General features: G+C 36.5%; 1 protein-coding gene across 1 annotated transcript; it reads right to left on the minus strand.

Annotated features, from left to right (window-relative positions):
* Positions 1 to 6: 6 nt before the first annotated feature.
* On the minus strand, positions 7 to 18,378 carry LOC127806472 (splicing factor SF3a60 homolog). Its single transcript, XM_052343798.1, has 13 exons — positions 18,042 to 18,378; positions 17,843 to 17,956; positions 17,488 to 17,592; positions 15,763 to 15,905; positions 15,528 to 15,624; positions 15,117 to 15,278; positions 5,188 to 5,259; positions 3,654 to 3,812; positions 3,298 to 3,375; positions 1,847 to 1,975; positions 1,355 to 1,501; positions 689 to 866; positions 7 to 292 (listed from the first exon to the last, which is right to left on the minus strand). The coding sequence occupies exons 1-12, from the start codon at positions 18,213 to 18,215 to the stop codon at positions 720 to 722; spliced, it is 1,527 nt and encodes a 508-aa protein (XP_052199758.1). The 5' UTR covers positions 18,216 to 18,378; the 3' UTR covers positions 7 to 292; positions 689 to 719.
* Between the last annotated feature and the right edge of the window lie 8,369 nt (positions 18,379 to 26,747).

Here is a 26,747-nt window from a genome sequence, read left to right on the forward strand (position 1 = left end):
AGTGAGTTGGCAAATTGCATGCAAGGAGAACTGTGATATTACTCTTTTTAACAGTTTTTATGGGCCATATTTGAGTATGCTAGATTGCTAAACTGCAAAAAATGAGCATGCAAGAAAGATCACAGCTCACGACCTAGACACATTGGAATCTTTGTCGACCATGAACTTGACCTAGTTCAGGTTCCTTAACCAAGTAATACAACGATAACATTCATGTATATCAAACAGGCAGTGTTCCTCTTGAAATTTCAGTCACCAAGTTAATCCTCAGGATTCAAGTTGGGGCCACAACCTGCAAGCAGGAAAAAAAAAAGTATATTGGTAATTTCAAAATAAGGAATAAAAATCATTAAACATAAAAAAGGGGTTTACCCACCCACCCCCCCCCCCCCCCCCCCCCCCCCCCCAAAAAAAAAAAAAAACGGAAGAGAAAAATCAATATATCAAATAAATGAAAACCCAAACAAACCAATCTTCTGGATTTGCCAGAGATCAGATTGTTCCTGCCAAAATAAATTCAGGCTCAATAGTACTCCAAGGGGGGCAAAATTTGGTGCAGGGAATGACGAAATAAGCCATCTCCATGCATCCACTTAAGAAAACTGTTTGTTTTGGGGATTGGATGCCAGTCCTCCTTAAAAACAAACAAGGGTTGCAGGAATAGAAATTCCCCACCTTCCAGACTTACTTTGTACAGAAGATTCTCGTCAACTGTTTGCTTAAATTAATCCCTGGCGCTGAAGATCGGTATAGGTTTTCTTATTATAAATGTTGCCCTCTCTGTCTTCATACTCTTCTTCAAGGTCTGGACGCCACTTGTTCAGTCCTTGTCGCTCTTGAATTCTCTCCCAGAGTTGCTTTGCCTCCTTTATAAGAGAATCAAAATGGAAATTCAGCCTTTCCCATTTGATAAAACAACAAAAGCAAAAGGAAGTTTTTTTTTTATATATTGTCTGTTGGGACTGTTTATATAAATGTAGTTACGCACCCAGTTATATGCACAAATCAAACCAAACAAGGCCAAAAAAACCCATGACATCTCTGAAAAGTTGCCATTGGACTTTTGCTTGCTACTTGAATGAGAATGTAGAAGTTGATGGTCATCTAACCTAATAGTGAAAAAGCCAGTGTCCACCCATGCCCCCCACAGGTGGAAATAAGTTCTATAGGGGAGAAAGTGCAATAATCATTTATAAAATTTCAAGCTTAGCTTAAAAATTCCAGTACAGAGTATCACGGCCAATAAAATGAAGAATGGAATAATACCACAATGGAAAACAAAATAGTAGGAAATATAAATTGCAGGATGAATTCATATTGCATCATGCATAAAGAAACTAAGATAGAAGCACACCTCTATTGATGTGATTTCATTGAAGTTCTTGGTGTTTGGAATACCAAGACAACGCATTCCATGCTGATGTCGCCATTCCTTGAAGTGGCGTTCATACGCCCTGCGGCCCCAGTAACTGTGATTCCCGCATATCTCACATTTGAATTCCTAAAATGCAGTTAAAAGATATTTGTTTTTTAGAGGCCGGAAAGAAACAACATACTAGGTTCACCCAAAGAGATATGTCAAAGCCAAACACTAACATCACTGCCTCCACAAAGAATAAAATAAACAAATAACCACATGAACTCTGCATGATGCAAATTTATACAACCAAATATATCCATTTAGTAACTAAGTAAACAAAAGCACTTTGCAAAATTCAGTTACCTAAAGAAAACGATAATTTTACTGTTCTAAAATCATTCAAACAACAAACATCTAGGATGACAATAACAAACTTCTACAAAATAATATGGGAGCCCTATCAGCATCCATTCAGTCAGAAATTACCTGACCAAGACCATGAAGTTTATATAACCAGTAAGGAATAGGCTTCCCATCCCAACCCATTGGCAACTTCAGGGGATTATAGATCTGCTGCTCCTCATCATCGCTTTCGGTATCAGCTTGTTCCTCTTCCTGATTAAAATTTTCAAATTTAATAAGGCTTTTATGGTTGATGGAAAATGTAAACTCAAACCAACTCATTCCCCAGAAATGGGTATTAGTTAAAATTTGTGGTTTTAGTGATTCTTGACAAAAGCATTCATGTGATACATCTCATTAAATAGAGTCCTGAAACAGGCAAAAATAGCATGGCAACGTTGCAAGAACTTGGGATAATGATTCAAGTAGAACACAAAAATCTCCACAGAATAAAATTCAAATACATAATAATTCTTGTATTAGTAAAAATATTAAGCTAGCTTAAAACACTGCAAGACATACTATTTTCTCTCAATTACATTTCTGATCACTATCAAAAACATCTGAACCGACCGATAAATTTTTTCAAAGATACATATTTCTTAGTGCCCATTTAGCATTGCTGTAAAACTTCTGTTGTTACGAGAATCACTTAAGTAAAAAACACTTCTATAAAAATCACTTTCAAGAAAAAGCAATTTACCATTTGACCAGATCATCCGAGAACATTTTTAGTGTGTGTATGCAAAAAGTGTTTATAACAATAAAATCATCAAAAATAATACTGACTTAAAGTGTTTATGTAGTTAATACTAATTGACAAGGGTAATGCTTGTAATTTTAAATTGATTAGAGGTAATTTCGTCTAGAAATAATTTTATTTTCTGTTTTGACTTTTGCTTCATATCAAGAACCCCAATTTCTACTTATGCTTGAGCAGAAAAATATCTTTTCTGTCAGTAAAAGTGCTTTTATTTTATTTTGGCCAAACACCACAAAGAGCACTCAAAGAAGCACTTTTATTTAGAGAGAGAGAGAGAGAACTTTTTTGCCTTTTCACCTCACCGCCAATTAGGCTCTTAACCAATCGATATATTTTTAAAGATATTGATACTTGTTATCAGTTTCCTAAAACATGCTAATTATATGTTATCTGTTAAGCATCTAAAGACAATCACATTACATATTGGAAATTATATATTATAATTGATTAGTTTAAGCATCTAAAACCATAATGGTTGATTCACACCACTTTTTTTTAATTTATTGCATTTGTCATACCACTTTTAGTGTTGACTCTTGGTAAACAAAGAAAACAGGCATGTATGCCATAGTTCTGAAATTTGCGATACCAGACGCATTACTAAAGATATGATTCACATTGACAAATTAAAATTGTAAAGTGGATCTGCAAAGAGATACAAACTAACAATTCTTTATAAAAATCTAGTAGAAGAAACTCTGTAAGGCCAACTGCCAAGTAAGTGGGAAAAAGAGAGCGGGAAAAATGTAAGGGCACAAAAGTGATTTATTACCTCCTCACGCTCGGCTTCCATTTCCTCATATGTCAGAGCCTGTTTCTTCTCAATGTTCTCTTTTGTCCGGACAATTGTCTGCATAAGGTCACAAAAGACTGCATCAAACAGCAATCAATGGACAGTTGTATCATCTTCAATAGATTTACAATGATGCTTCAGTGTATGCCAATACTTCAATGCAAATGATAAGTACAAATAGAAGTTAGCAAAACCTTATTTCAGGAGTCTTTCATTGTCCAATTCTATTTTTTTTTTTTTTTTTCTTCTAGCAAGATAAGATGGATTGAGATTTTGTCTAGATCTTATGTATGTTTTTCATGAAAAAACTAAGAAAATGTGCAGCACAAGTTAACCTCATGAAGTAGGTCACAAAGTTTTTTAATCTTGGCTTCCATCAGGCCAATTTCTTTCACACTCTCAGCTTGTTGCAAAGCTGCAGCAGCTCCATTTTGTTCTGATCTAGGCAAGCCTTTGGCAAAATGTTTCCTGTCCAGCTGTTCAAGAGGTGTATGCTGCAGATAAGGAAATGAAAAGGTTATGGAGACATGTTCGGTCAAAAATATACCTCAATAATTAATAGGTATTAAGCAGCCAAGGAGAAAAAAGAAAAAAAAAAAAAAAAAGAAAGAAGAGGAACACATAAGCAGAGAAAGAGAACTAGAAGATCAATTTATGAGTGTAACATCGATGTTGAAGAACAATTGCTGCAGATTGTTGCTTGGTTGCTTTTCTTTCATATGCAATCAATGCCTGCTAGGCTGAGGTACCCTAATGTAGTGGTAGTCTGAATTTGAAGTTTAGGCTTTGTTCTACTGCTGTTACACTCAACAAGGAAAATTGAAGATGGGTCGACAAGATGGATTGAACTTAGGCTGCAATAAAAAGCAGTGAAGAACTTGTGGCTAGACTCCAATATAAACGTGTGCAGAACTTGTAGCCCTAAAGCAGGCAAGAAAAAAGAAAGAAGTGTAACAAAAAAGAAGGAAAGAGGTGAGAACAGAGAGAACCGGCGACGGAAAATGGAATGCCGGAATTCTAAAAATTCAATAATCCAACTTTATCAAATGAATACTATGAAACTTATACTACAAACTGATCAAGATAAGCAACAGAATATACCAATACTTACCAAGATAGGAAACCAGAATAAAATCACACTAAAAAACAAATCCCTAAAATGTTTGATAGTGACTCCTAATTAATTGACTACTTCTGAATGTGTGCCCTGTGAGAAAAGCCCATAGCTGATCTGAGATCTCTGTGAGAAAGTCTGTAAAATAAGGTTCTAAAGATGAAAGAAACAAAGCCAGGAAGCTGAAAAATCCTAGAAACTGAAACAGATATTGAGTTTAAACTCCTAAAAATTTAAACAACTAGAAAACAATTTGAAAGTAAATTATAGAATTAAATTTTCTTCCCCAAGACCAATAGTTATTAAAGAAGCAAATCTACATTCATGCACTATTCCCCAGTGTTATATCAATAACATACAGCTGAGGTAATAAGAGTCAAGATCGTACTAATACTTGCATGGTCATCTAGGTCCATAATTCATAGGCACTACAAACACCAAGGGATGTTGAAGTTTTTAACCAAATATCTTGGGTCATGCAGCACCATTAAATATAAATATGTATATATATATATATCTATTTACATTTCAAGATGATTTGCAGAACTGGAACTTTATGGGACAACAAAATTTCTAACCAAATACTGCTTTGACTAAGAGTTGGGGGGGGACTCAGACTGTAGCCCATATTAAACAATCACATGGTTGATGAGTTACAGCTTTTACTTTCATACCGTCATATAAGGGAACTAGAAAGTTTCAACAGAAACAAGGGCAGGACCATTTTGTCCATGGAAAGGAGCTGGCATAATCACCTTTGTTAGGAAAAGCCTCTCTGCACGTTGCTGAACGGTACCACCTGTCTTCAGTCCTAGTGCAGCCAATGCCTGCCAATAACACGGTAGTAACCAATTAATATCATGTAAAAGTTAAAAAATATACTCAACAAGTAAAGCAGACGGACACTGCAGACCAAGTATAAAATCAGTCTTGTCAACGATTGAAGTTTAAAGTTGAATGATTGGCGATTGAATAGAAGAGGATAAGGAGCCAAGAAGATAAATCCTTATTTGTTTTAAGTTTTTTAATCTCTTATGTAAATTTGTAAATTATGAAGCTATCCAGTCCTACTAATTAGGATTGTAATCTATTCCTAGTTTTTAGGAGAATTATTAGGAGATATTTTGTATATATTAGCTTACACACGGAATGTAAGTCAAGGATTTTTATTCTCTTCTGTCACATTCCTAGGGTTAGCTAGGCTTGTGATAGGAATTAGGAGAGAGATTAGAATTGAAGGAAGGGGGAAATCAGTAGAAAGAGGGAGAGATATTGAAATCGGAAGGATCCAATACAATGAAGGTCAAGAACAGAATGTATAGAAAGGAAGTTGAAGAAGAATGGGGGGAGAATTGAGAGAGAATGGCAGAAGAACGAGAGAGAGAGAGAGAGAGAAATCTTGGGAGAGAAATTGGAATTTCTATATCATTCAACATGAGAATCCCATCCATTTACAGCAGCCTTATATAGGCATATTTGTCTCCTAACAACCTTGCACACGCAGCCATGTGCTTCTAATTAATTGTTAAAATATCTCCTAACCATTATCAAAAGCCTATTACTATATTACCCCCTTAATGCCCTTGGGTCATGACAATTCCCCCCTCCTTGAGAGAGTTCTTGTCCCCAAAAACTTGCAGCAAATAGCCATTGTTCATCCAATTCCCGCCTTCTCTATCTGATTTTTCTTTCTTTCTTTCTTTCTTTCTTTCTTTCTCCTTCTAGGCCTCGTCTTCTTCCTCGTTCTTAAGTGTTCGAGATCAATCCCAGGCATAATTTAGCCTAGAACTTCAATGGGAGCAACCTAATAGCGTTCAAATCCAATACACCCACCTTCTACAATAGTTGTTTGATCAAGCTTGATCTCCAATCTATGGACATGATCAGCAAATTCCGGACATACATACTTAGTAGCTGAAACTTGGAGTCCAACGTAAAGACTATCTGTGTCTGTGACCTCCGTTAGTAGTTCTTTACCATCCAATACAAGTAAGAATGGTAGACCTTCATCCTTAGTTGCAATTATTGTCTTCCCTTTCAACCCACAACCATGCTCCGTTGTAGAAATATCAACAGCATCCTCAAAACGCAGCAATGGAGGATTGTAGACTTGCCTTGGATACTCATACCAAGGATATTTGTGAACATTAGCATTAGGAGCTGCTGCAACTTCAATTCCAGCCAATGATTTCTCAATGATTGACACCTGGCCATGTAACATCCTGTTCGAGCGATAGGAAGGACCGGAACAACTTATCCTGATGGGCCTACGCGAACTTCCCAAGGGGGTCACCCATCCCTGGATTATCCCAGGTTAAGCACGCTTAACTTGGGAGTTCTTTGCCAACATTCAGCCCAAAAGGTATTCAACTGGTGTTGTTTCCTTTCTTACACTATCCTCGATATATATTAACTTCTCTAGGCTCTCGGGGTATTATATTCTCCCCCCCTTAAGTACATGACGTTCTCGTCATGCGACCTTACAACCGGTCCCAGATCTCCCCCCGATGCATGGCCGATGTGGGATTCGCCTAAAGTGCCTACACGCACCCCCCCTCGGGGACTCAGCGTCCTCGCTGAGGTTTGCCCCACCACCGCGCTCAGAGGCTCGGGAGTCAACTCTGATACCACCTGTAACATCCCGTTCGAGCGATGGGAAGGACCGAAACAACTTACCCTGATGGGCCTACACGAACTTCCCGGGGGGGGTCACCCATCCCTGGATTACCCCAGGTTAAGCACGCTTAACTTGGGAGTTCTTTGCCAACATTCAGCCCAAAAGATATCCAGCTGATGTTGTTTCCTTTCTTACACTATCATCGATATATACTAACTTCTATGGGCTCTCGGGGTATTACATTCTCCCCCCCTTAAGTATATGATGTTCTCGTCATGCGACCTTACAACCGGTCCCAGATCTCCCCCCGATCCATGGCCGATGTGGGATTCGCCTAAGGTGCCTACAGGCCAAGTGTCTCAGCACTAGTAAGAGTGCTTGAGAGGCTGTCAATTGTTTGAGTGCCATCCTCCAATTCCTTTTCCTCACTCTCTTCTTCCACCTCCTCTTCTTCCTCTTCTCCTTCTTCCTTAAAGTTAGACTAATCTTGTTGCAGAATCCCAAAAACATCACCATCAAGAACTTCTTTTCCAAAGGAATCGGTGTGTTCCTTTAATTCTCTTTTTGCCTTTGCTGCCCTATCAATCTGTTCATTACAGATTCTCTTTAGATAATGCCATTCACCTTTAATATCATTTTTGATATTGCACTTCTCCTCCGGGTGCTCCATTTTTAGGAATTCTTCTTTGTTAAAACTCCCACGATAATCTTCAAAGAATTCAATCGGAAAGCTATAATGATACTTCTTAGTTAGTATCATTGCAAACTCTTGCAGTTACTCATGTAACATATGGCCGAAATCCTTGCTCGTATCTTGTATTACACTTCTTGTTTCCTTGTCAACTTGGCTGATCCCCTTCTCTTGTTCCCTGCTGTTTCCAACTGAAATTGCAGCCTTCTTCTGCTGCCATTGAGGCTCCAATTACCTCATGCGTGCATTGCTTTCCATGGCTGATTTTTCACAAACCGTATACTTCAAAGTCCAAGTAGCAAGAGTTTGGATCTATTAGATCAATTGTTGTCTGAAATTTCTGATAAAACCAACAGAAACTTCCGACCCGAGAGTTGCTTCTCCCCTTCGGTTATGATTGGTCTCAATTTCAACAACAAAGACCACCTAAACTCGTTGGAATGTTGTGCTTCGACTTGCTGATCCACACTGCCTAGCCTCGAAAAATAGTCGCAATCAACCTGCTTCACAATAGTTGCCCAAGACAAGCAATCACCTCACCACCGTTAGCAATCTTCAATTCTCCAGCAAACTGAACGGCTAGGCCACGGATCCGATTCCGCCTTCTGGCTCGTCTGTTGCCAAAAGTCTCCTACAATTGCCTCACCTTCTTGATCAACTACAGCAACTCGGTATCACCGTCGGCACATCCTGGTTGTGTCGTCTTCAATTCCACACCTCCTGATTGTGTCGTCTTCAATTCCGCTAAGTCCTGATACCAACACTCATCACCGTCTGCTTCACCCAATCATCGTCCCATGGCCGCAACCACTAGCTTGGTTTTGTAATTTATCAGAATCGCTTCACCTAATCACTAATGTAAATCACCGTTGGAGATCGATAATAGAGTCGGATTCTTTCTCGCCTCCAAAAGTCGAGCAATCTTCTCGACCAACTTCTTCGATCTGCTCCGCTCACGATCGTTGTTGGATTCAACGATCGTATTCCCCACCGACTCCTTCCAAACTCAAATCGGAAGTGACCATTTACCTGCCATCAATCACCTTCCTGCCTCAAGTTTTGCTTTTATGAGTCACTTCTAGAACAGACTCCTAAATGTATCGACTCCAATCGCACCACCGAAAAGGTTTGACTCCGTCGCTCTGTCACTTCTGTGTTGTTTCTGGAATCGCCTCCTGCAACTTGTTACTTTCCGCCACTGATCGTCGGTTAGCGTCAAAACCTACCATGGATTGGTGTTCGTTCTCCCATTACTATCTTCTCTTAATTCTGCCACTTCAAAAGTCAGACACCTAACTGGATTGTCGAACTCACAGTCGAAGAATGACTACTCTGATACCATTTGTCACATTCTTAGAGTTAGCTAGGCTTGTGATAGGAATTAGGAGAGAAATCAGAATTAAAGGAATGGGGAAATTAGTAGAAAGAGAGAGAGATATTGAGAGAAAGGGGGGAGAAACAGTAGAGGAATGTGAGAAGATTGGAGAGAGTCTTAGAGAGAAATGAGAATTAAGAATTCATTCAAATCAAGCATAAAACCATCTCATTTGTTTACAACAGCCTTGTATAAGCATATCAGATTCCTAACAGCATCCCAAGTCACCCATGTGCTCCAAACCACTGGCTAAAATACCTCCTTACCATTATCAAGAGCCTATTACTATATTACTCCCTTAATGCCCTTGGGTCATGACATCTTCAAAATTCTTTTTGACATGGTATCAGAGTCGGCCTTCTAAGGGGCTCCTTTTTCTGGCCTCCAGTGCCTTTCTCAGGCGTTCATTATCACCACCTTAGTGGGATAATCAAGGCCTCCTTTGCCTTTTTTCTTCACCCAATAAGCCCTCTTTGTTTCCTTTTTTACCCGATCTTTGATCATTTATTCCTTCACCTGATAGGATAGGATGTCTACTACCTCTAACACAAATCCTGCACCGAAGACGATGGAAACCAGCAGCACCACGAAAGTTCTGTTTGCTGGAACGGGCAGTACAAGCAATGGAGGTGAGTTGCAAAATCTCCAGGTGGCCTACCAGTTGAATGAGAAAAATTAATTGAAGTGGACCCAGTTAATCTGTACTTTTCTCAAGGGAAAAGGGAAATTAAGTCATCTCTTGGGAACTGGTCCTAAGGGGGAAGATCTTATGTTTGCAGCATGGGATGAGGAGGATTCCTTAGTGATGTCATGGCTTTGAAATTCAATGGTACCGGAGATAAGTGATACGGTGATGTTCTTAACAATTGCGAAAGACATATGGGAGGCAGTCAAGCTCACCTATTCCAAGGTGAAAGATGGCTGCACAGATTTATGAAGTAAGGACCAAGATTGCTGCCACCAAACAAGGGGCAAGGTCTATCACTGAGTATGCCAATACATTGCAAACTTTATGGCAAGAATTGGATCATTACCAATGCCTAAAGATGAAATGCAGTGAAGATGCAGCATTACAAAAAAGGTTTGTGGAGAAAGAAAAAATCTATGATTTCTTGGTTGGACTTAATATGGAGTTTGATGCGGTAAGAGTTCCAAGTTCTTGGTAAGGAGGATTTAGCCTCTTTAAATAAAGTAATCTCTATAATCCAGGTTGAAGAAGGGAGAAGGGGAGTGATGCTAGACGACTCTCCAATAGAGAGATCAGCACTAGTATCACTAAAGACTCCTAACAAGGGTCCTAAAGAGGAGAGGAAGGCTAGGGATAAAGACTCTCTGCGGTGTACGTTATGTAAAAACCCTAGGCATACCATAAAGAGATGCTAGAAGTTACATGGAAAACCATCCAAAGGAAGGCAGCTGGGGGGCCAAAGCCAAGCTTATATGGATAATATAGCTAGCAGCCAACAGCAAGTAGAGCAAAAAAGATCAGAATAGGGAGAAGGCTTGGATCTCAACCAGGCAGAAATTGAGAAGCTAAGGAATTTTCTAGAATCTCTTGACAAGAAAGAAAAAGGTACATGTTCTCTGGCACTTAGAGGTATTTCCTCTCATTCTCTTACCCTACATGCTTCGGGAATAACCCAACCTAACTCTTGGATCCTAGACTCTGGGGCACCAAATCATATGACCCCTCTTTCCTATTATTGCCCCAAATCATATGACCCCTCTTTCCTATTATTTCATTACCTACAGCCCTTGTTCAAGTTCCAAGAAAATAACCATGGAAGATGGGTCCTTAACCACCGTTGTCAACCAAGGAAATATCATTCTCAATGAATGTATTACACTCAAGAATGTTCTCCATGTCCCTAACTTATTTACTAACCTTATTTCTATTCAAAAACTGGTTCTAGACAACAATTGCAATGCTAACTTTTATCCTACTTTCTGTGAAATTTGGGGACAAGAATCGAAGAAGATGATTGGACCGGCCTATACTATCATGAAGGACCAAATGAACATAAGAAAAAGGAAAAGGTGAATTTTGTGTCATGTTTGGTGCAATCTAGTAGAGATCAAATTTGGTTACATCACTATCGCCTTGGCCACCCCTCGTTTTTTACTCTTAGGGTCATGTTTCCAGCTTTATTTAGGGGTCTAGATGTTAAAAATTCTCAGTGTTCAGTTTGTGAATTTGTTAAACATAAGAGGGTGACTTATCCTTCATTGAATAAAAGAACATATGTTCTATTCTCTCTCATTCATAGTGATGTTTGGGGCCAACCATTCCCAATATTTCTAGGGTATGGTGGTTTGTAGTGTTTGCGGATGATTGCACCCGAGTGATGTGGTTATTTCTTATGAAAAATAAATCTGAAGTGAACACTATTTTTCCTAACTTCTATAACATGATTAGTACTCAATTTGGAGTGAAAATCAAGAGACTAAGATCTGATAATGCCAAAGATTTCTTTAACCAATCCCTATCAATTTTTTTGAAACAAAAAGGGATTATCCATAAGTCCTCTTGTCCCTATACTCCTCAACAAAATGAGGTAGCCGAGAGGAAAAATTGGCATCTATTGGTTATTACTAGAGCACTCCTTTTTCACCACAATGTTCCCAAACACTATTGGGGAGAAACGGTTCTAACTGCCACATCCCTCATCAATCGATTGCCTTCCCAAACTCTTGACTCTCACAGCCCTATGCAACTTCTAACTAAACGCTTCCCTGACATTCATATCCCTAGTTGCCAAAAAATTTTGGGTATATATCATTTGTCCATATTCATAATCCTCATAGAGGCAAGTTAGACCCTCAAGCTCTAAAATGCATCTTCATTGGGTACTCATCTACCCAAAAAGGCTATAGATGTTACCATCCCCCTTCAAAAAAATTCTTTGTATCAGCTAATGTGACTTTTGTGAAAAACATGCCTTATTTTGACCATTCTCATAACAGCCAAACAATCATAGACAGAGACCAAATTTCATCTCTACCTGATCTAGATTTTTTTTATTCTTTGTCTTATTCTGGTCCGGTTAATTCTAAGGATTCATCAAATATAACTTAGGAGAAACCTTACTCCAAGTACTCCTCCTCTACAAGTCTATTCAAGACGAAAGCGGTTGGTTTCTAGCCCTATGCATGTCCAAGAATCCAATTCATATATCGAACCTACTGCTGATAAGAGCACTGACACTCTCCTTGAAATCTCATCAGGTAAATCCCCTATTAATCCCTCTAGATCTATAACCGAACCTATTGAACCTTCGAGTGAGCCTAAAATCTCTCAAAGTGACCTTGAATGGCCTATTGCCCTTAGAAAAGGCACTAGGACCCATACCAAGCATTCATTGCATCTATTTCTATCCTATTCCAAATTATCTAACCCACATAAAACCTTCCTGACCAGCCTGCATACCATACCTATTCCCAAGCATTTTACCAAAGCTATAGGGGATGAGAATTGGAGGAATGCCATGGAAGTCGAGATAGCAGCCCTTGAAAAAAACCAAACTTGGGAGCTGGTTCAATTACCTAAAGGAAAATATCCGATGGGATATAAATGGGTTTACACAATCAAATATAATTTTGATGGGACATTAGACAGATATAAAGCAAGACTAGTGGCCAAGAGATACACTCAAGTATATGGCATAGATTACCTAGACACATTTGCCCCTATTGCAAAGCTAAACACAGTTTGGGTACTCCTATCTCTAGATGCTAATCTAGCCTGGCCATTACTGCAATATGATGTAAAAAATGCTTTCTTACATGGAGACCTAGAAGAGGAAGTTTACATGAATTTACCACCTAGATATAGTCCAACTAACCAAGATAATGTAGTGTGCAAATTGAAGAAGGCTTCATACAGCCTTAAACAATCTCTTAGGGCTTGGTTTGGCCTGTTTACGAAAGTAATGCTTACTATAGGGTATAAACAAAATCAAGGAGACCATACCCTCTTCATACATCACTCGGCCACCGTGGGGGGGGGGGGGGGGGTGATAGCTTTACTTGTATATGTGGATAATATTGTTGTGACCAGAAATGATGAAGAATATAGGAATAAACTCAGGGAATGCCTAATCAAGAAGTTTGAAATTAAAGAATTGGGGAGATTGAAATACTTCTTAGGCATAGAAGTTGCCCACTCAAAAGAAGGCATCTTTATTTCACAATAGAAATATATTGTGGATTTGCTAACAGAAATCAAACTACTAGGTTATAAGGAAGCTGAAACTCCAATTGAACCAAATCATAAATTGGGGGAAGTTCCAGAGGATAATGAAGTTGATAAAGGGTCCTACCAAAGGCTGGTGGGAAGACAAATTAGCTCATACTCAGCCAGATATTGTATATGCAGTGGGGGAGGTTAGCCAATTCATGCATAATTCAAAAGAAACTCACCAAATGGCAATTTATAGAATATTGCATTATTTGAAATGAACACCAAAAAAAAGCATTATGTTCAAAAGGGAAGAATGCATGACACTTGAAGCCTATACTAATGCAGACTATGCAAGATCAATGGTGGACAAGAGATCTACATCTAGGTATTGTACCTTCCTAGAGGGTAACCTTGTGACTTCGAGGAGTAAGAAACAAGGTGTAGCGGCCCAGTCAAGTGCGGAGGCAGAATTCAGATCCATGGCTCTTGGAGTTTGTGAGTCACTTTGGTTGAAAATATTACTAGATGACTTGAAAATCACTTTGGCAGCACCTATGATACTCTAGTCTAACAACAAATCAGCAATAAGTATTGCTCACAATCCAGTCCAACATGACATAACTTAGCATGTTGAAGTGGACAGATATTTTATCCAAAAAAAATTGGGTAGTGGTTTGATTTGTACCCCATAAATATCATCTTGTGAATAGCTTGCAGATATTCTAAGTAAAAGGTTACCCACAGCCATTTATTAGAAGATGACTAGCAAGCTTGGAATGGATGATATCCATTCTCAATCTTCAGGGGGAGTGTCAACGATTGAAGTTTAAAGTAGAATGATTGGCAATTGAATAGAAGAGGATAAGGAGTTGAGAAGATAAATCCTTATTTGTCTTAAGTTTTTTAATCTCTTATGTAAATCTGTAAATTATGAAGATATCTAGTCCTACTAATTAGGATTGTAATCTATTCCTAGTTTTTAGGAGAATTATTAGGAGATTTCTTGTATATCTTAGCTTACACACGGAATGGAAGTTAAGGATTTCTATTCTCTTCAAAATTCCTTTTCACAAGTCTCTCCTATTTGGAGATACTGATAAAGCACCAATACACAAATCACACAAAGTTAATGTCTCAAATTTTGTTTTAACTTCTACCTTCAAAATTTGGCTCTATCTAAAGTCACTTTAGAACCTAAATAAAGTTGTGACTGCATCCATGTTGTACTGTATTCTTTTAAACTACTTGAATGATGATATTTTGGCAGCAGCCAAACAGTCCAGATTGATTATAGCCAATTTTTAAATTCAACAGGATCAAGCTCCAGAAAGTCACACACGCATGAGTTTGCCATCCATTTTCACATAATTTATAAATGTTCAGGAATCAAGTGTGTGTTTGGGGCAGGGGGGATTGATCAATTCAGATGTTTTCTTTTCTAGTATGACTTGAAGCCATCCTCAAATACAAAAGTAACAGAGATTTTCTTTCAAAATGATAAGATCACAGCATGTTACATCATTTAGTATAGAAATCTATAGAAGAGTTTGCTTTGCATAGAAAACTGTTCACAAGCTTGAAATTAAACTGCTATTGTTTATACTAAAATACAAAAGTAATGGAAAATGTTAAAGATAACACTGTTTAAGAAGCCTAATACGTGAATTTTGACTCTATAGACATTTCACTTTTTTTATATAGGATTACAGTTACTACAAAACTTCATTCCCACATGACACATGAGAAAATGGAACAGGTTTAAGTTTCAATACAAGTAATGATCTCCATGGATTTGAAACAAGCTACAAGGACCCAACTTACCTCCTTTAATCTCTCAGGACCCACTTCCATCAACTCTTCAGCTGTACTATAATAATCAAGATCAATCACATTAGGCTGAGCTGAAACATGACCATTTTCTTGACCTTTCTCCCATCCTTGCACATTGCCATTAGCCCATTGCTCCTCAAATTCAGCTGTTACCTGCCATACAGCAGTCACACATCTACAGGGGAAAAAACTCTAAAACAGCTTACCAGGATTCCATAGGCCACCAAACTCAGTTGATCAGATGCATTTTTCTGTTTTTACATATAATTTTCATTTCTATAGGCCATAAATTTTATATATTTTAATAAACAATACCTTATGAAATATGAAAAAAAAAAACAAATTGTTCCTTTCTTAGAAGATGAGGGAGATAGAGAGAAAGAGTGGTAATTGGAAGTGAACCTTTGAAAATATTCTATCAAGATCTTGCAAAGGCTCAGTCCTCTCGAAGAAATACATTAGATACTCCAGTAGTTTCTCCAAATACTCTCCATACTGCCTGCAAAAAGATAAAACGTGAATGCTCCTTCCTACCACTCAGACACCTCCAACTTAGAAATTGTAAAGGTGAACATTTCCTCTCTCTTTTTTTCTTTTCTTTTTTTGAGGGTGAGTCTTGCAAGGAATGAGTATTTACCTTGTCAGCTTCATTTTGCGAGGAATCTTATGTGGTTGTGAGAAAACTTCAAGATAAGCAGAATATTCAATGGGCTCCCCAAATTTAGAGTTGATGTAATCATTGTATAATTCATGCAAGTCTAGGTACCTCCCATAGGCTTCCTGAATATAGAATCAACCAAAGTTAGCTAAGTGTAAAATACTTACCAAAGAAAAAACTAAGAACTAACAATCTATGATTTTCAAAATGCTATGATTTTGAGACTAAGGAAACAACTGACAATCTTCATTTAAGGTAAAACACAATGTTGAATGTTGTGTTTTAACAAAAATTTTGGATAAATTTGTTTTAATAAATTTATAAAAATGAGAATTGATTAATTTTTAAATGGGATGTCCATATTTTGGTATGTTCATTTTGCCTAAATGCTAACTATGAGATGGTTATGTTCTTGATGAATAGTTGATGTATTATTAGCGTGTGCTTTAAAGTACAGTTAAATTATTCATGTATTCTGTGGTCTATTGTAATGATGAATTGGTTTATATCTTGATACATGCTCAAAACTCTTCAGATTTTGCAAAACAAGTGTAAAGTTTCAAAACACATCTTTCTGTGTTTCAAAACATTCAAGCAGAGAGTTTGTAAAATTCCAATGTTTTCAAACCTTCCCATCAATGATTCAAAATCTAATTGGACACTTTTGAACAAAGGATTGCGAAATTCCAGAGTTTCATATCCTAACCAGCTAATCTCAACAAATTTTGAAACATCATTGAAGAATCAATAAAATTTGGATCAACTGTATTTGGAATATTGTAAGCGTACAAGAGAAATTTTTGGCTTATTATTAGAAAATTTTGAATTTAGAAATGATTAGTTTTCTTATGCACATTCAATTTTCTCAGATTTTTGTTTGAGCAGGAGACAAGTTTCAAACACCCAAATCAAGGTTTTGAAACATTGTGCTGGAAGGATAATTTTTAATTGCCAATTTCCAATGGCCACAATTCTAAACCAACTCTCCTTTGCCTATAAGTAGAGCCTCATTTGAGCTCGCTATGCATGTCACTATGCCTTGTTCTAAACTTTGAAGCTTCAAATGAGGCTCAAAGTTTCAAAATTTAGAACAAGACACAGTGGCACAGTAAGCATTGCAAGCTAACAAAGGTTCACAAGTTATACAAGCATTCAAGAGGCTTCAAGTGATCATTTTCATGTTTTGCTTTCTTTGGTATATTTTGTAGGAACTTTCCTTTGGATTGCTTTCTTTGGGTTGTAACTATTGCTCATTTAGACCTTCAAAGAGTTCATGTATTGTATTGATATACCCTTGAACAAGTGTATCAAATCCATTGTATCTACTATCAAGGATTGGACTGGTTGTGTACTGAGCCAAGAAAACCACAATTTGTCATATAGGTTGAAGTGGTGAACCTTTGGAAAGCCACTTGGTGTAAAAGGTTTGAGGAATGCCTAGAAAACCTCTATTGGATATAGGCCCATTTTAAGCAGAACCACTACAAAACTTCTGTGTTCATGTTGATTATTCTATTTTTAACTCAACAACCTCATTTCCATAAGTAACTTCTCCATAAGATTAAGGAAATTAAGTTTTGTTAAAGACTTTTATAGGCCATGATGTCCCAGTCTCTCAACTATTCAATCTGAATCTCATACAAGCACAAGTACAAAATTGCACGGACGCCCACCAATACACACACAGATCAAGACAGAATCTACCTCCCCAGCGAATTCAATCCGTGGTTCCTCCTTGAGTAACTCCTCAAACTCTTCATTTGCATCGATTACACGTGCGGCAGGATGACGTCTATGGTACTCCCGAATCTGCTCAAGGTGTGGACATTGCAATAAGAATTACAAATTAGAAACAACTCAGATTGTTTTCAAGTAGCCTAATCACCTCAGCTTCACCATATATCCCATGCACATTTATTTACTACATTCTCATTCCATAAAATAAACAAGAAAACAAACAAATAAAATTCCAAGCCAATCCCTTAACTTCTGTACATTGCTTGCCAAAACCCTAGCCGAATTCGAGAAAGAGTGAGAAAAACCCTAGAAAAAAGAAAACCTCTTTCAATCTGTCATAAAATGCGCTGAAGACATTGGTTCCGGTGGCGGTCTGGCCACCGAGAGCGGCAATCTCGTCCCTCCTGCCATTGTCCTTGTCCTCGTAAGTCTCGACCTGCAAAGTACGTGCGAGCAGAAAGCGTAAGAAAAAATGAAAGGGAAAACAGAACGAAGCAGCGAGAGAGGGAGAGGAAGATTACGAGCTTGAGAGTGGTGGAGGAGATTTGGTGAATCATGTTGCGGACGCGGTGGCTCTGGAAAAGGCGGTCCTTGGCGGTGGGAGGCTCGTTCTGGAGGTCTTTCACTATTAGCCTCTCCAGCCGCTCCACCTCCTCGTGCCCCGCCCTTGTAACTTCCAGCAGCGTCGACGACATCTTCGCTTCGCTGTGGTGGTGGCGGTGGTGCTCTCTCTGTCTCGCTCGCCCCCTCTTTGCTTACAGGGGATTTGTCCGTTTCGGGTCTTAGGTCTCCGCTGTGCGAAGCTGCAGCAAGGTGTGGGAACAAACGACGACGTTTTTACCCTAGGCGGCCATTTGTCCCTACCCCAGGCAGCCGGAATCTATAAAATGAGCATTCTTATACGTTGAAAATTCTTTAGTCTAATGGAGGAGATGGTTGGTTGGTCTTGTTGGGTCCGTGTTTCTAATAAAGGCTTAGATGGTGACGATTTTTTGGATAGGTTTAAATTTTATAGGCTTTGATATGTGAATAAAGTATCAATTAATTCTAACACTACTTATTGTTAGAGTTAAAAAATGGGCTCGGACCGGACAATGAGAAATGGGGGGGGGGGGGCCGACACGGCCCTATGACCCGTAACAAATTGGCTGAGACGTGGGCCTGCTGAGTCCCCATTTTTTATTATCCTACCCTATGGCCCTTAATAAATCGGCCAAGGCGGGCTTGGTCGTGGGCCACAAAGCATCGTGCAAGCACGACCTACATTTTTGGGGCCGAACCCGTTAGCTACAATACCAAGCAGGGCTGAGAGGCAGGCTCATGGGCCGCCGAGTCTATTTGCCAACTCTATTTATTGATAGCTTAAAAATAGAAATTGAGTCATAACCTCATTAACCTTTACTTTGGAGGAGAAATGGGGCCTAAGTCCATTTGCTCAAGTAAGTTCAACCCATTGCCTCTCATGTCTTAACTTTATCATATATAAGTGTTGTTTTCTCTCTTCTTCTCAAGTATGATAGTCAAATCACCCCCCCCTTCTTGTTGTTGGCGACACCATGTGCCTCGCCTATGTTGGTCCTTTAGGGTATGGCCACTCAAGAGATGGTGAATTGAGTGATTAAAATTTTTTTCAATTTTAATAAATATCTCGATTAATGATTTTATTGAAATATATATATTTGATAAATATAATAAATTATATTTAAGATTAATAATAAATGTAAACCACAAGATATAATAAAAATAAATACAAATGAGGTACAAGACAATTTATAATAGTTTGATATCTTCATATACACGTAGTCCACTCTCCCATGGTCTAACCACCCTTAGAGTTCCACTAAAATAATTTCACCAAAGTTTCCACACTAGCTCACATTGAAAACTAGATACACGCCTAAATTACAACGAGTTTTAGGCAACTACTACACCAAGATTTTTCTCCCTAACTTACATTGAAAACTATATTCACCTAGATTTTAACGGATCTAAGAAACCTATACAATACTCAATAATAATTTAAATGTTTACAAATATTTTGTCCACACTTTGACACAAATAAACAAATAAGAACAAATTATACAAGATAATAATATTTAAGTAAATAAATAAATTTGTAACCTCAAATGGAGAAGTTCGGATTTGTCGTAAAAAACTTGAAGAACTTTTCTCCTATTTTCTTATGGCTCTTCGGTGGATGTGTAATAATATTTCGAGAGTCTTTGATTGCTTTGATGATTTGCTTGAGAGCGTTTAAGAGCTTTTGAATACTTTAGATATGCAATGAAAGTACTTGGATACTCAAAAAATGAGTTTGAGGGATATTTATAAGCATTTTAGCCACTAAATAAAGGATTAATATAAAGTTTGAATTCAAAAAATATTTAAGTTTTCTCAAACAATAAGAAAACATGTCTCACCTTTAATTTAAAATAAAATTACTTTTTGCATGAAAAATCAATATTTGAAAATTCAAATATAAGTTTTTGAGACACAAGTGATTAAAACAAGAAAATATGTTTAAAAGCATTCTCCTTTAATTCAAAATAAATTTACTTTTTGTATGAGTAAGAGAAAACATATTTAAAAATATTTTTTCGTTAATTCAAAATTTGAAAATTCAAATATAATCTTTTAAGACATAAATGATTAAAATAAAAAAACTTATCTAAAAGCAATTCTATTTTAATTCAAAATAAATTTACTTTTTACATGAGTAAGAGAAAACATTTATATTATAAAAATATTTTTGTTAATCATTAAAACTTAATTAATATGAGCCAATTGACTCAACAGCCTCCTTTCCGATTGTTTGCGACATCTCTTTGCTATCTTAAGCCCCATCTCTTAGATCTCTTTTTGACATTTTGGGCGATCTGATGAAGTCTCTTGCGTTACCTATTTAAATCGCTTCAATGACTCTCTTTAGCCGGAAGTTCTTAGCTTATATTCTGCAATCCAATATCTTTATAACTCTTGCTCATTTGTGAACTCTACTTCGTGCAGAGTATTCGATTTATTTTGGCAATAGGGGTTGGAAAAGGTAAGAGGGTCGATTCAACCGAGAAATGGGCAATTTGGGGCTGGGCTCGTTGGTAGATTGATAATCCTATTCTTGGTGTTACCTAAGTAGTATTGGATATTCAAATCTAAGTCTTGATCTATAACCTTTGTGACTCTCATTCATTGGCTAAATGAGTTATTTGATTTACTTTGTATAATTTTGATATTCTAATTAAGATTTGATCATTTCACGAACTCTTGATTTTGTAGGTATTTCCACTCGCAAGTGATAGGTTGAATGAAGATACTTTATCTAATTTGCCATTCAACTTCTCCATTCAAATTCAATCAAAATTTGGCTAATATTTTTCATTATTATTATTATTATTATTATTATTTGTCAAGACCAAACTAGCAATGGATTGTTGATTTTCTCCAATTGTAGCAGTTAGTTTTGTCCTAATTTGATAAGCATTGGTCTTACCCTGGAATTACAATTTTACTTATGGGATAAATTCAATCTTTTATCATGTGATTTTTAAGTCATTTTGTACATATACTCTAACGAATTATTCAATATTTTGATTTATTATGATTTGTTGTTTTCTACATAATTCGTTCAACTCAAATATGTTTATATTATGAAGTGATATTTTCCTCTTTTGTCATAGTATTTCTTGCAGTTTTTGTAATTGATGCTATGTATATATAGTTGTTAATTTTTTGTATTTGCTTTGATGCTATATTTCTTTATTTTTGGGATGATCGTTTTGCGCGACTCCCGGTATTCGTGACTTCGATTACTTCAAAAGAAATAAATCATAGGTTGAGCCTTTGGCCCTTGCGCAGAGTAAGGATTGAACTCTCAATTCACTAGATTGACACCAATATATTGCTTATCCGACCACTCAACTTATGTTGTGGGGCAAATTTCTTTATTTTTACTTCATGGGTTGATGATAACAAACCAAATTATACATTGTAGATAGAAATTCAAAAAAGAAATAGAGATGAAGGGAGGGGTGTGGCTAGGTTAATTTAAAAAAAATGATAATTGTGTGGAGTTGAGATGATGAAAAATATTTAGGATGTGTTTGATAGCATTTGATTAGAAAATAAAATATTTTTCAACTTGCATAGAAAACAAAAATCACCTATTTTAGATGGAATTTTTTATGAAAAATAGACCAAATGATACTTTAATGATTGTACCATGGAATTTAATTCTATAGAAAAATGTAGTATGTCAAACAACAAAGATATAATTTAATTTCTTAGATGGGGCATTTTTCATGAAATTTTCATGATATCAAACACACCCATATTATAAAAAGTAACTACAAGTGTGATAGACAATTGTATATATAATATTAGTTTTTTATATACAATATAGCATTTTTTATATTTAAATATATATTTCTTTATAAACTTTTCTTAAGTTATAATTCATTCCAATAATGTTCAAGAAATAAAATTATAACCCCTAGGTAGGGGTGCAAATGTGCCTACTTGTTCAGGCTCAGCTCGGTGTTTGACTCGATAAAAGATCGTTCGAGTTCGTTCGTTAAGGTGAATAAGACAAACTTAAATTTAACTTTGAAACTCGATTTATAAACGAGTTGAGTTTGAGCTTAGTAAAGTTCGGCTCGTTAGTTCGCGAATTGGCTCGAATAGAGGCTCATGATCTATATCGATTATAAGCTCATTGTAATACCCAATAATTTTAAAAGGACTCAAGAGTAAATTTTCTTGGGGCAAAAGTGAAATTACAGATAAATTGAGGGTATAAGGGTAATTACTTACCATTATGAGTGATTGAATTAACTGTAGGGAGTGCCCTAGAGCCGAGATACCAAAGAAAAATGATATGACAATGATGAGTATTTCGAGGCATGATTTATGGCATCGAAAGAAACCGAATCAGGAACGATTTTCAGTACAAATAAAATGCAACTGTGATTTAGGCTGCAAAATTGAATTATCGTAGGGGGCTTTTGAGAAATTAACGGAACCTCGAGGGGATTCATATTCGGTATGTAGGACAACTCTTTAGCGATTTCAAGAAGAAACGAAAAGGTTTAGGGCCAAAATGAAGATTCGGGCCTAAGTGTAATTTTTTGAAATTGCCAGAGGGAGGTCGAAATGATCTTTGAGAAGGAAATTGATGTTTTAGAACTTGAGGATCTTAAATGCAATTATGCAAAGTTTAGGGGCTTTGTGAAAATGAGCCAAAATGAGAAAGCCAAAGTTTGAGGGGACAAAGTGAAATTTTAGGAGAACCTCCAAACAGCTATGGCCGACCAACCCATCCAATCGTCGAAATCGGCCATTGAAGACCCGAGGAAGTGGCTTGGGGCTTCAGGGCAAGGCTAAGACAAGATTCTTGGCCGACAAATGGCCAAAAGCACGTCAGAATTAGCCAACTTTCGGCCGAAAGTGGCCGAAAGTTTGGCCATTGAGAAGTTGATTTTGAGAGCTTTTTTAGTGGGTTTTGGACCGACTTGGGGGAGGTAGAGGCTCTAGGGGACTTGGGTTGGTTGAGCTCGAGCTTTTGAATGCCCGAAATAGCCTATAAATATGCGTTCATGATGGCCGAATTTGGAGAAGTTTTTGGCTTCAAATCAAGGCTATTTTTGAACGAATTGAGAGACCAAACCATTGGGAATTTTGTTGCCCGTGATATGGGGATGATATATGGAGAATTTCGAGCATTTTCATTAAGGTTTGAAGGGTGTTCGAGACTTCATCAGAGATGGGAGGCGGACCGCTTGGCCGAGTCTTTGGCCGACCCGTTGATGGCTTTCCGGTGCTCCTTTCAAACTTCAAGATGGCCCATTTGGATCGACTGGGCAAGGAGAGCAAGATGCTGCAGAAATCCAGCTTTGTCGGTGTGCCGGCGCTAGGGAAGACGACCAGCGCATGGGCCACACGCGCTAATCACCATAAGCAGCCCACGCACGTGCCAGCTCATAAGGGCGTGTCCTTGGATGAAAAATTCGGCAATAATGTTGAAAAAATCTAGAAAAATGAGATCTCGAGGGTTGTGCGAAAAATTTTAGTGTTTGCCTTCTGAATGTCTCAATTTCTACAACAACAAGCCTCGTTTTGCGTGCAAACAAAGCTTAAAGGTAAGTTATGAAATTTTCCTTTGAAGTTCTTAGATTATAATAAATTATTATGAAAAAAATATTGGAGAAAATAGTTAAAAATGTTAGAATCGAATATCTATGGCACCAATACCCAAGAGGGGGTGAATTGGGTTATTTAAAAAATTGATAGAACTTGAAAATCCTTTTGATGAAAAATGAGATTTTAGTGTAAGTGAGGATTATTGAAATGATTGGAATAATAAATGAAAGAAATAGCACAAACAAATAAGAGACACAACGATATATAGTGGTTCGGCTTAAATAAAGTCTAATCCACTACCTTAGCTTATCACTACGGATTTTTCAACCAATCCACTAAAAACCTCATATCTTTCCAGATAGACCCTCTAGTAACAAGTTAGGAATTTACAACATCTTGTTTAGACAAACAAGCCTTCTAGCACCAAGTTAGGTATTTCAATCTCTTGCTTCAATAAGCAAGTCCTCTAGCACAACAAGTTAGGAATCAAAATCCTTCTACAAGCAATGTAAGCTCTCTAGCAAAATAAGTTAGGAAAAATACAAAGAGATACAAGGTAAGAGAGGATTTGAGAAACAATATTCTTAGTTATAAATTTTCTAAAAAATAAAGACAAGACTTGATAATGAATTTAACAAGATAAATATAAAGCCTTGGAGAGAAACTAAATATACCAAATGAAGCACAATATTGAGTTTAGCACTTGGGAGCTTGTAATGTAATCTCTTGGTTGGTTTGAATCACTCATTTGACTTGTATTTACAGTGCCTTGAGAGCCCATTCACGAATAATGTCGTTGGTAGTGGAAAAACCACTTTGGAGAGTAGAAAAACTAGCTGTTACATGTTGTCTGCGATGAACCGGTTGACAGGTTGTGATGCAGAAGCGGTCGACAACAAACAACTGAGAGCATGTCGAGCAACCGATCGACAACATGATTAGAATCGATCGACAAGTCCATATAGCCAGTCGACAGAAAGGAACAAACGGTCAACAGTTTTGCTAATAAAAAAATAATTTGTTTGATAATTCAATTCATAGCATGTATACATCACAATATATTTACATTTCTTTAGTTTAAGTAAATGTTCTTATTTTATTTTATTTATATTTTACCTTTCATTTACTTTTATACATAAATATAAATAAGAAAGTACTCCCATTTGGATTCAATAAAAATATCTAAAAAATCAAAAACCAAACTAATAAGAAAGTAGAATTTTGATTTTAGTACAAATTTAGGATTTTGCGATTTTACCACCTCCAAAATATACACTTTATATTTTTTGAAAAATTGATTAAAAATCATTTTAATACTAATGAATGTTAGTTATTGAAATACCGGAAAATAGTTTTTCAAAATGAAAACATTTTCATATATGTCTCCTTATAATATACTAATCTTCTAGATTTAAAAAAAATTATAGATAATTCGGTTTTCATTTTCACATAGGTACTTGAAATTAATTTTTGTTGAAAATCATAAACTTAACTCATGACTTGAGGATCAAAACCAACAAAATCAAATGTTATTTTTCATCATCAAAACTAATCACAAGAATGTAAAACATCAAAAGAGGTGTTTATTTGGATTTTCATAATGAACAATGAAAGAAAATGAAGGAAAATATCAAGAAATTGAGGTATTGAAATATTTTGTGATTAAATATGATTTATAGGATTGTTATGCTCGATAAATAGTTATTTGCACAACTTTTGGAGTTTGTCACAAAAATCGAGGTCGGGCACGCAAATCGAGGTGATGCACATTTTTTGAGGTAGATCGAACTTCATGTTAAAGGTGAGTGGTTTTGTCCTGAGAACCTATATATGACATATTTGCTTCATTATGTATGATATTTATTGAAGTTATGATCATTTTGTCATATTGCATGGAACGTTTTGATTTTTGCATGACACGATATTATTGGCATATTGATACTCGTGCATGAGATTGGAATGTCGCCCTAATAGTGTAGCCATAATTCTCCAAGGGTAAATGATAGAACAACTTTAGAATTATCCTTAAGGTATGTCGAGATTCTGCCTAGGGTTCTATGCCGGTTTGGTGGGCCAGGGAAGTTACACTAGGGCATATGATTATTTATGTTATTGCATCATGTATTCATGTATCATGCTTCTAAACCGTCACTAAAAGATTCATCTTCTAATTGGGTTATTCTTCTGGAACATTCAATTATTCCAGTTAGGATTTGCAATGACAAAGGGATGATTGAGATGTGATGGCATGTGATGACGTGGCCAATGGGTTTGACGAGTTGTTCTGATATATGTTTATTCGTGAGGATTCAGGATACATCTTTAGTCATGGTTAGAAGATTATACTATATTAAAAATCTTGTATAATTGTTACTATTTAATGTATTTATAAGGAATCGTCAGATTGTACAAATAAGTCTCTATGTATTTAAGTATTTGATGTTATGATGGTATAGATTCTTATGTTATAATTAAGTGAATTCAGTTATGTATTATATCAGGTTTCGATTTTAAGATTCCGCATTTATGATGATTAGCTATCTTAACTTATTGATTTTTATTTAGTATACTGGGAAGGTAGAACGAGATTGCCAAGAAATGATTTATATTGAAAAAAAATATTTTTGAAATTTCTTAGTTATTTAATGCTCGAAAAAGTGGAGCGTTACACTCGTAAGATGTCTTGAATAGAGGTTTGCAAGCTAACTCGCTTATAAGCTTGTAAGTAACTTGTTAGTTGATATTGATAAAAATTATTAATTTTTATGTTTTTATATATAGGATAACATAAAGAAACAAAATAAGATATGTGATTTTTGGAAGGTTTTGATATGTTGGTATTTTGTAAGTTGATATATATGATTTGAGATATAATTACGATTACTGATTAATATTGCAATTTCAAATTGCATGTTGATATTTGTCGTGTTGTAATTTTGATTATGTTTGTATTTGAAAAATAAGTAAACAAGTAATTTGATTATCTTTTTGTACAGTAAATGATATTATGTTTATTATAATTTGTAAAATTATCATTATTTAATTATTATGTCGATGTTATATTTGTTGATTATCAAGTTGGGTATATTTAGGTA

This window comes from Diospyros lotus, chromosome 1, assembly GCF_014633365.1.
Source record: "Diospyros lotus cultivar Yz01 chromosome 1, ASM1463336v1, whole genome shotgun sequence".
In the NCBI taxonomy this organism is placed as follows: domain Eukaryota; kingdom Viridiplantae; phylum Streptophyta; class Magnoliopsida; order Ericales; family Ebenaceae; genus Diospyros; species Diospyros lotus.